Genomic DNA, 12,313 nt, shown 5'->3' with positions numbered 1-12,313 from the left:
TCCTCTGAGTGCCACCAGGTCTCCCCATTCAAAGAACTTTTAAAAATGAATTAATCTCTCATATAGTAGTGGACACCTTTAATCACAGCACTCCAAGTAAGAAGAAAGTGGATCTTTCTGAATTTGAGGCCAGATTGGTGTACATCGTAATACTGAACTAGCCAAGATCACATAGTAAATGAGACCCATCTTAAAAAAGAAAGAATTGATGGATTAAAGAAAATGAACCTAGAAGTCTTTGCAGATTCACGAAATTTTTACTCATTCTTGGGTTATATGTGATGGTTTATTATTTTAATTTTATAACAGCATCAATTATCTTATTTTTAATATAAAACCTCTGAAAATCAGGTCTCAGAGAATATCAATTTCTAAAAATATCTGAAAAAATATATGAATTAACATTAAAGGAAAAGTAAATGTATATGAATGATAGTAAGGGGGTTCATGAGAGTGGTTGAAGGAAGAAAAGGGAGGGTGTATTATAGATATAATTTTCAAAATTATGTGAAATGGTAATAAAAGATGTTAAGAATATGAGCAAAAATATTTTTAAAGAAAAAAGTATAAAAAGCAAGTGAAATAAAGTGTTGAACTGTTATAATAATGACGATACTAATGGCAGCTATCATTTTTTAATCCTTACTACAAAACTGTGTAATGAGATATCACAGCCACCTTGTTATATTATTACTATTACTTCTGATGTTTTACAAATGAACAGGCTCAATCATAAAATAGTTAAACAACTTAGCAGTTACCAAAGTTATGAAATTAACAGCAGTGAAACTAGGTTTTAAACTAATCAATTTATCTTGTAAAATAAAGATTTTACCTAGTATGCCTGTTACAGAGTAGATGTCCAATTTGTGGTTGTTGTTTGACAAAATTTCACAATTAAACTCTCTTTAAATTATAATTTTCTAAGTGTTTCAAAACAACTAATGATAATTAACCAATAATACAAAACAAACTGTCATTAAATACACAACTCTGCTGAGAGTAAACCACTCAAATAAATCGAAACATAGTTTTATGCTGCATTGGAAGATGAAAATAGTAAATTCACCAGAGTCAATTTATAAAAAAAAAAAAACCTCCAAGACAGTTTCACACAGCTTTATAAAATGTACAAGCATAGGATACTTTAAGTCCTAAATACAGAGAAGATGCCTGTGGTACATGTACCTCTAGGGGAATGAAATAACTTTTAAAATAAAGCTCAGACCCTATCTCATGCAGTTTTAATCCAAGCTTTTGATAATTCAAGACTTCATAGATCACCCAGGAAGTGTGCTTTTCTTTCTTTCTTAGGAAATTCTGGAAGCATCATATACATTGATTGTTTGGTATATGGTAAATATGAAGTTTTTTCTTTGACTAGTGTTCAATTTACATATTTTCAACACTGCCATTAAATATGAAAAAAACTATTCTGTGAGAAAAACATTAATTATGCCTCTTAAGCAGGTACCATGTGTGTGTGTGTGTGTGTGTGTGTGTGTGTGTGTGTGTGTTTTCAGTGATCTATTCCCATTGGGAGAGTCTATTTTCATAGCAAGCAAAAATAACTATAATTGCCTTGGCAATTATTCACTAATTAGCCTGGCAAGAGAACCAATGAATCACATTGGCAGAACTTTGTAAAGGTGAGACACTGCTGATCTTTTGGCATTTTTTAATATATACATATGATAGTCTCCTTGTATATAATAAACCTGACACTGGGTAGAAAAGTTAATTTACTTCAATGGAAAAATGTCAATGGTTAAGTATAGTAGCATTCTCCATAATATCAAATAGAATATTATATACCCAAGAATCAGTATTACCTACATAAAGAGATATGTAATAAAACATGTGAAAACACGAAACATTCTAGTAGTTAATACAATTTTAGAATTTAGAATTCCACCAGAAAAAACACAAAGGCAATTGACAATAAAACCATGGCATATACCACAATGCATATTTCTTTATAATAGATATTTATTAGGTAAGATATGGAGAATTAATAATGCAGAAATTAGATATTTTCATGTATTGACATATTTTAATGAATAAATGAAACCACGTATATCATATAATTTGTCTGTTGTTTATTATAACAATGTACCACACCTGAAATAAAGGAATACATACTCATATCCAAGGTATATGTGCTGTTATAGAAAACATTGCACTCACAAAATCTGTGAAATATCCCTGAAGAAAATGCATTTCTTTATATGAAATAATTTAAGTTAAAATTAATATCACAATATTGCATATTAACTGGTGTTTACATAAAATTATCTTAGTGTTTGGCTTACACTTGAGGCATTTGCTAGCTTATTAACTAATAGTAGTATTTTTAAATACCTTTAACTTTCAACTTGAGTCTTGTCACTTAAAACATTTTTATTGATATGTGTTAACTTAATTTCATCTAATATAACAAATGAAAAACCACAGAACTAAACAACGTAATTGCATTTTTAAAAAATGATTCTTTTCTAAAAAAATAAGAAAGCTCATGTATATTATTTTACTAATTTTTATTATTTTATTTTTTCATGTTCATTTTGCAAACATCTACAATTTTTATTTTATTATTTTTGTTTACATATTATTGTACATATGTACAATAAACTAGATACAGCAAGAAGAAGCATGAAACAATCAGAAATTATATAAAGGTTACATTCATAGTGTTTTAGCTATTTGCATTTGGTAGCCTTGAAGAAGATATCTTTCCTTTCTTGGTCAGTCAAAAATCTGAGTGAAAATCAATATCTATCATATCTCATCAATATCAACTTAAACATCTATCTAGACCAAAAAACATCTTATCCCCTAAACCACTAAGCTTAATTGTAAAACTAAACTATCTGGACTTCAACCTAATCAGCTACTTGAAAAGGAATAAAAATTAATTACCTGAGTAAAACAAAAGTCACCCAAAACTCTCTATAACATTGGCGCATCATTTTCAGCCTTCTGGCCCAGTATATATGACAGAAGTATTTTTGAGGCAGGAACTATTGAGGACTTATTGAGGCCTGTCTTGGCAGTTTGCCAGTGGACTCTGCATGCATCCAAGCTTGCCACTTTTATGCAGAATTCTGACTGTGGCAAAACAAGGTTACTTTTACTTCATTGGTATAGAATTTTGTATATTGATGCAACTACATTCAATTATGATACATTGGTATAGATTTCAAATTTAAGATTAATCTTCACACACACATACTAAGACAAAAGGAAGAGCAATATGAAAGACACATCTGCTTTGGAAAATACTGTACATCAGATGAAATACTGTTTAATTTTTAATAGTTTCCATAAAGATTTTCAGTTTATTTTCTGTTAGGATGAATACAACTGTCTATGCTATCACTTTAAATTACACATGATCCTATTATGTTCTTATGAAATGGGAAAATATGATTGAGGATGTTGAACTGTGTCTATTAAAATTTGTTAGATATTCTGTCTGTGCTGAAACAAGGACATTTTGCCCAGTGCCTTGTTTGCCACATTTGAAGCCATCTCCAAAAGGAGGTTCTTTGATACTCATCATCTTCGTTGAGGTAGGCTGGGTGTTGCCAGGTATGAACCTGACTTATGGGCAAGGAATCTTCAAGATAAAAACAATATCTTTAAATGCCATATTCTGTAGGACACTGAAGTATTTGAAAACCATATCTATCAATTTTACCTTATCTATCTGTAGAATTATCTTTCTGTTAAGCCTAGGATATATATTCTTATTATAAAAATAGACTAGTAATTGACATGACCATTATTTGATCAACTAACAGTTAACTTGCCTGCAATAACACTTTCAATACATATCTCTTTATGTAGGCAATACTGATTCTTGTGTATATAATATTCCATTTGATATTATGTAGAATGCTACTATACTTAACCATTGATATTTTTCCATTTCAGAAAATTAACTTTTCTACCCAGTGTCAGGTTTATTATATACAAGGAGACTATCATATATATTTAAAAATGCCAAAGGATCAAAAGTGTCTCACCTTTACAAACAAAGTTCTGCCAATGTGATTCATTGGTTCTCTTGCCAGGCTAAATAGTGAATAATTGCCAAGACAAATATAGTTATTTTTGCTTGCTAAAAACTCACAGTGATCTGTCTGCCTCTGCCTTACTGAGTGCTAGTTTTATTGGCATGGACCACCATATCTGGCTTGTATATTTTTTTTAATGTATATAGTTTTTATAATGATTTAGTTTGTTTAATGTTGCTCATTTGTTGGCATGGTTTTAGGAAGCACACACACACTTAATTTTTTCTTTCAAGACAAGGTCTTTCTTTAGTGTCTACACGAGCTCTAGTCAAGATCTTTATGCTTTAGAGTCATCAATGCCATATTGTATACTTGTGCCACCACCCATAGCCACAGAATTGCTTTTAAAATATTACTGTAATAAATGTGGTATCAATTAGTTACTTGCATACTTCCCAATTTGTTTCAATATGTTATTTTAATTGTTTTTGTCTAGTAGAAAAGCACAAATTGGACCCTCTCATGATAACTGATTGTACTGTGTCTGACTGATGTGTATTAAGTATAGAACTCTACAGTTTATTGTATTTTCTATTCTTTAATGGAGATTCTGAAATACTGTCAAAAGCAGAACAACTTGGGCAATATTGTCATTTATAATGCTTAATGCAGATAAACAAACATTTTGGAATTGTGGCTACAAATTAAATATTGAGTAAGATATTCAATTGTCAGCAGTTTCCTAAACAATTTACAAAGAGATAAGATTAACATTTTAAATACTCTTTGGTTTCCTAAAAGTATAAACACTAGTGGATTGCTGAATGATGAGTGGCATACTTATCTAAAACTAAAATCTACTGTGTCGTTAAGGTAATTTCTAGATAAATTAAATGAACAAGCATGATTATGGAATACATAATGGTATTTTCACTACTATATTTTATATATGGCCAAATATGGGAGGATTTTTTGCATGTACATTGTTTCTGATTTATTTTCTTTATCTATCTATCTACCTATTTATTTACTTGTTTGCTTTATGTCCTGCTCATAGCCCCCTCCTTCTTCTCAACCCAGTATCACTCTCCTCTCCCAGCCCCCCTCCATATCCCTTGGTAAGTTGAGCTACCTTACCTACTCACCTAAGCTCAGCAAGTCACATCAGGACTATGTTAGTCTTCTCCCCTGTGTCCTGGCAAGGCTGTCCTGTTAGGGTGAAGTAATAAAAAGCAGGCAACAGAGTCCATGTTGAAGACAGCCTCTGCTCCCACATGAAGCCTGAGCTGTACTGGACCTAGGTCCTCAGCATAGATTGTTTCTTATAAAGTGTTAAAAATTTTAGTCTGCTGCAGAATCAGTATCATTCATAATGAAGAGGGATAGTAAATCAGTAATTAGCAATTAAGTAAATGTATAAAAACACAAGGGCACTATCTTGGGCAATTACTTCAGACATTATTCTTAGTCTATGCCTCTGAAGACAAGTTTAATTCCAATACTCAGCCATTGATTGTTGATTCTGATATATGTATATGTGTACATAGTATGAGCATATTAAGCTTAAATTATCTGAAATTAAAAGATGAATTCTTTCTCTTGATACATAGCTCAATTCCAACTTTGGGAGTACAAATTGTGTTTATATGACAGATAAAAATGTATTATTTGAGATTAGTAATAGGTCCTTGAATGAAAAATGTAGACAATCTCTTGTCTTTCATAATATTGAAAGTGTTTCTCTCTGTATTACCATTAATGTAGGATGAATACTACTCCAATTTCAACTTTCTGAGATTGTTTGCTTTCTAGAAGGTTCACTGAGGATCATTTATGTTACTGTACAATGGAAAGGAAACCATGACAAAAGGAAAGGAGACAGGACTTTGTGGATTACAATTACTTAGAAATATAGAGATTTTAGTTCATTTGTTATGTATCCTCTCTATCCTTTAAAATTCAGAATAAATCTGTAAGGATGAATGTCCTAAAATATTTGTAAGCTTTAAAATGTTAATAAACATGCCTCCTGAGTGACATTACAGAGAAAATTCTTAAATAAATTGAACCCTATTAGTTCATCATGAGAGTTTTAAACAATTAGTAGAATGGAATTAAATTAAGATGACCTTTTTTAAGACCCAACAAAGTTATTGACTTACCATTTAAAAATCATGTTGTGATGTCATATAGATAGGTTTGTTCTTAATTCAGGAATTTCTAATGAATGTAATTCCTCATGATTTAAATAAGAAATTCATAACCTAACCAAAGACCTGGCCATTCAAATTTTCATGAGATATATGTTATATTAAAACAGAATATTTCATGTAAAGAATAATTTTTTTGGTTAATATATAGGTTAACTGAAGTTTTTAAATCAATAATAATGTTTTACATGGCTTTTCATTTTGTTGATTAAAATTTATAGTACCGTTATATATGTTTGCTCAAACTACCCCTTTAAAGAATGAGAACAGAGCAAAATTGAATAATATTGCACTGGAATTATAAAAATGATTTAGTAAAAAATAAAATCTATATGTAGTACTAAAACTAGTGCTAATTTTTTTCTTTGTTTTGTTTTGTTTTGTTTTCATTGTCTCCATTTTATCCAAAATCAGCGGAGATCTGAAGGGAAAAAGTCAGGAAAGGTAAGATTGTAAACTTTAAATACTTGTTTGAAGATATGTTGTATGTTTTTTATTTAAATTGCTGAAACTCACCTTTTGCACTGTGGAGTTAAAATAGTCATTTAATATGACATATGTTATGGTTATGCATTTGAAGAAATTCATGCTGAGATATCTCTACATTTTGTATTACTTACATAATTCTGGATGCAATTTCCAAGTCTTATTTTATTTTATTTTTCACCAACTCTTTAGTTTCCCAGTGTTCAAAAAAAAGTAAAATTTTGACAACATTAGTTTGTGAATGTGTGTGTAAAATAAGTTTTGTTTGATGACTTTTAGTAATCAAAAGGAGTACATTTAATATTAATTCACATTTTTTCAGGGATCATAATAATTAGTGACTATGAATCAAGAACCCTTCTGATAGCATCAGAAAGAAGAAAATTAAAGCTAATTTATTAACTGTTATTTAACAATATATTTTTCTTTGAGAAACTAATCTGAAGTATATCATCTTTTATTATGAAAAAATCAAATTCCCAGATAGATAAGAAAGTTAAGTCTTCTAAGTAATGTTAGCTTTCAACAGTTCATAAAAACAAAATAAAAATCTATCTTACAAATCCTATTAAATTATAACTCCCTCTCTTGTTACATAATGTGAGCACTAATATTAAGTAATTTTTCCCTTCTATGACAAAGTTCCTAGCATTTTAACTTGGGTATCTATTATGTTTTGAGATACAATGAATTCTATTAACCTTAAACTATTGAAAAATGACACTTCTTTAAGCTACTAACAACTATTCATAAAAGGTACTATGTGTCTGATTCTATTGTGAATTAAAGTGTATAAAATGTTTATAGTGAAATATTACAATATAATTTGAAAGACCAAATCTAGCATTTGAAAAGCAGCTTCCAGAAGATTGACTAGACTATGCCAAGAAGTCATCTACTGCATCTGATGCCCTAACATGCTTTATCAAGTGTGAGAAGAACCTGAAAATGGAATTTTAGTAAAATGTCAAAGTGATTTAGCATTAATGTTTGAAGGAAAAAGTAAAATAACAGCATCAGAGTTGTAAATCAATATACTTTCCAGAGAGTTGTCAAATGTCTTTATTAACCAACCTGAAGATCACCGTGACCTTGGTATGTCGTTGTTTTGTAACTTACTTCTCTCATAAGACTAAAGACCACAAAAAATAATAGAATTGTCCATTTAAAACACAAAATCAAATATAGTAGTAATAAATTTTTACTGGTTGCAAAGGAGAGAAGAGTGACAGGGAGTGAAAAAGCAAGGACTTGTAAAGGTTTATAGATCTTAGAGTATTATAAGATTCTCAACAATTCCTGGAAATTTGGGAGTAAAACCATTGATCACTTAATTTACATTTGGAATTTTGAATAATATCAAGGGTTTTTCTAATGGATTTTTTGTCATATAAAAATAAGGACTTAAAATGGAAAAATATTATTCAGACAACTGTTGGAAATCTGTACAGTCTTAGAATTATACAAGGTCTCTACACATAACACAATATTTTGTTATTTTATTGATTTAAATGAAGCAAATACAGACTAGCAGACATGGTAAGCAGACTCTTGAGAGGAAACTGGGCTAACAAGAAACATATTCAGTGGAATCCAATAGAAAGAATGCTATATCAGCTGAATATATATAAAAAACTAGTGATGGAGGCACACATCTCTTTTTTCAGTGACTTCCCAGTATTAGGCATATGGCATGTGCAGGGTTCAACAAGAATTAGAAAAACCCGACTTCTATTATCTTTCCCCAACAAAGAGCGATAAGCTGATAACATCATATTTGCTTATTTTCAATCAGTATGTGTGTGTGTACTTCTTTGTGTATGAATGTATATGTATAAAAGGAAGCATGTGTATGCATGAGTCTCTACACATATATAATGAGAGGTATTATTGAAAATGTAATCGCCCAAGGAAGAAATATTAAGAAGAGTTTTAGTGACTATGATAAGGCTATAGGTTCACAAGACCAAAGACACAATTTGAATATGGGCAGTCTTTCTTGAAGTTTTTCAAAACAGAAATGTCAACATTTGTTATTAAGAAAAATTGTTTCTATTATAATCAAACAGTGCTTTCATTGTCTTTCAATAATTGCATTTTATATGTCCATGTGACGGTATTTTAGTGGTATATTTGGAACAATAATTTAAAATATTTCTGAGATTAGGAGTGTTTATGGCTCTTACAGACTCCAGAGTTGAGTTCTCAGCAGCTATTTTAAGTGTCTCACAATTGTCATTAATTCCATCTTCAGAACATCTGAAGCCTCTAGGCTTTGGTGACAATGCAACAATGCACTCATGTAGACACACCCACAATCAGAAACACACACACAGAGACACTCACAGATAATTACATAGATAGATTGATAGATAGATAGATACATAGAGACATAGAGACAGAGACAGAGAGAAAGATGGAGAAAAGATAGACAGATTGATTCAAATTGACAGGATATATTTTTATTTGCAAATTTGTTAAAGGAATGATTTAATCTAAATTTTAAAATAGAAGAGTCATTGCAAATATTTCTGTTCATATTAGGACAGAACATATTTGAATGTGTTTTACTAGCCTATTGTACATACTTTGATATAGTATAGGTACCATACAGCATAGATATGAAATGTGTCCTCTGATGTCCTTTGTCTTAAATTTATTGTATTTATGGGTGAATTTTGAAGGGTATTTTGGATGTTAAATTTGAGAAGCTATAAACATTAAATATATTGAGTGTCAAATAATCATTAACTTTGAATTTATTGCAAGTGTTTCCATAAAATATTAATTAATCTCTTGCATGCTTGAACTTCACCTAGTTAGATTTTTAATGACTTCTATACTATATCTTTTATGTTCAGTTTAATTCAGATATCATACTTGTAAAATTTAAGAACAATGTATTATATTAGAAAGTATATAGTGCCTCCACAAATGATTTAGTTTTTTAGGTTCTAAAACCTTTAAGGACAAGAGAATTCCTTAATGATTTTTGTAGGTTTTTAAGTGGATTCAGAGACCTCAATAAATGCGACTGATTTTAAACTTATAATATAAGTTTAAGTTAGAGATAAATAGTTTTTGTATCAATTCTTAAATATAACATTTAACAGATAATCTAGTGCCATTCAAATAGCATAATAAACGCAAATACCACACTCCACAGTTCATTCGCTCTTTAGCTAGTTCATATTCAGGCAGCTGATTGCTACTTAAGAAGAAAGCACATTTCAAAACACATCTATTTCTGACTGAATAAATAAGTTGTAGCAACAATTATTTCCAACTAAGTGAAAGAAGTACATTTTTAAACTTGTTAGGTTAAGTAATTTATAACATTTCTTTCTGGTTCTTGTATAAGCACTCACTGGTTGCAGGATTTTTTTTTCCTTAGTTACTATTAGCCTGAATTTTTAAAATAGACCTTTCAAATTCCCTACCCTTTTTGGATAAGTCTGTGTCTAAACTGCCCTGAGGCTTTGCACAAATGGCCTGTCTTGTTAGAATTTATGTTCACCAAAGTGCTAAACTGAAGATGGCAGAAACAAAACTGACTGAGATTCTCAAAGGAATATGTTTCTGATTTCTTTATATCTGCCTGAGGTGAACTTACAAAGTGCTTCCTTTCTGAATAACTTCATGGATAACAGAGAGCAACTATAGTCAGAGTGCAAGTGAAAGGTCTTCTTTGTCATCTGCCTATCTTCTTTCTGATTCCTGTCATTTGTGTACTCATTTGCTCCCAGGTTGAATGAAGACAAGGTGATTGAGTGACAACAATGTTAGAGCAATTATACTACTCATTGTGCTGGTGTCTCCAACATACTTTTTTTTCAGTTCAGAAAATCAGGCCTATTTGGAAGAGATTTCTTTGGGTATTCACCTGAATGTCTTTCTGATTCGAATAAAAAGTGGGACATTGATATATTTTTATTAACTTTTCTCCAAATGCATTCAACTCTTACGATATGTCTTTGAAAATATGTATCTGTATTTCTTACTTTTACTCAAGGATTATTTTAATACATTATTTTCTAGAGTACTAACATAACAAATGTATGAGACTCATACCACAGCAATTATAAATGCTTTTCTTCTACACTTTTACTAGTTTTTTAAATTAAAAATTTAGTGTAGTACTGGCAGTGTTATCAGAAAACTAAATAATAGTAAGGGCTTTAATTTATCATTAGTATGAAGGAACCTATTTACTCTCATACTGCATACATTTCTTGTATAGGTACATCTAAGAACATGATATTGCAGACATACTCTCAAGCATTTTTCAGGACCTTAATAATTTATTTTTCCATGGAATATATTTATTTTACTATATACAACAGTATCTGAAAATTTGATCAGTGGCCTAAGAGAACAGACAATTTGGTAAAAGCTTTGATCCTCTGGGATTAGCCTTTCTTGTTGATTCTATAATTAATTATTCAAACATGGTAGCACATCATCCTAAGTGTTACAACTGTTAATATAGTCATAACTATAGGTGAATGTTTTGTGTCATATCTTTATATGTTGACTTGGTTGTTTGTAACCTGTATGTATGTGTGCTTTCTGTGTTTGATATTCACATTATTAAAGGGTATCATGGTTTTAGACAGAATTTTCAATTTTTCTTTTCTTAATTATATTTTTATACCATAGTATATAATAAGGTTAATTTGAGTCTCAAAAATTACAAGCATCCTTCTGTCTAAAGTTATCTTGTTATTACATCATTGCCTTTGTTCCACGTCAATTTTCATGTGTAGATGACCTTTCCATCTGGTGTTCATGAGGGATCACTGCTGGAAGAAAATACTATGACCATTGTAGCAAAAATTTAACTCAGTGTACATTAACAATATAAGTTTGAGCTGGACTCTAGATATTTTTCAGAAGCCATGATATTTTATAATTATTAATTTTCTATCTTACTCCTTAAATAAATTTCTAGACATTTTCAACATCTTTATATTATTTTTTATAATCCTCTAATTCTTACTTTTACAAGATTATACCAAAATTAACTATATGAAAAGAGACAAAATATTAGTAACCACGGTACGTTTCAGAGTGGTTTTACAATCTAACACTTATTTCCTTTTAACTTTTGAAATATTTATCAGTTAATGATATTTTTCTGAATGAAAAGCTCTTATCATCAAAATGTTTGGGACTGATATTTTACAAGAAAAATGCCCAATGCCCATTATATAATTTACACTTACATCACCACATGCTCCTAGCTAATTTTTTAAATCTTTTTCTCCCTAATTTAAATACACAATTTAATAGTAGAACTTTTGGGCTTGGTTCAATTCGACTCTATTAGTGCACATATACTGTTGAGGCTTGTAGAAAAATTCTCTCACAAATTTCTCTGCAATCTCTCTATGAATTACTGGATGATGATGTAATGTGTGTTTGAACTGTGACTTCATGCTGATGAAGTCCTATTTCCTCAGTATCTTCTCAGTTATTAGAACAACATTACCTTCAATTTTACTAAATATTAAGAATATTAGTTTAATTAGATTTCCAAATTTTGTTGAACATTTCATAGAACTCCCTTAATTCAAAAGAGTATGAATTCTAATTTTC

General features: G+C 30.1%; 1 protein-coding gene across 3 annotated transcripts in view; it reads left to right on the top strand.

Annotated features, from left to right (window-relative positions):
- The window catches only part of PCDH11X (protocadherin 11 X-linked), a 663,262-nt gene that overhangs the window by 402,543 nt on the left and 248,406 nt on the right, over positions 1 to 12,313 (top strand). For all 3 annotated transcript variants that reach the window (XM_084789429.1, XM_084789428.1, XM_084789430.1), the window contains exon 5: positions 6,644 to 6,673. In XM_084789429.1, coding sequence (XP_084645555.1) covers positions 6,644 to 6,673 — 30 coding nt within the window. The remainder of the gene's footprint in view (positions 1 to 6,643; positions 6,674 to 12,313) is intronic.

This window comes from Acomys minous (assembly GCF_964271855.1).
Source record: "Acomys minous genome assembly, chromosome: 7".
Classification (NCBI taxonomy): domain Eukaryota; kingdom Metazoa; phylum Chordata; class Mammalia; order Rodentia; family Muridae; genus Acomys; species Acomys minous.
The sequence above is the reverse complement of the archived record's forward strand: the minus strand, read 5'-3'. Positions and strand labels throughout refer to the sequence as shown.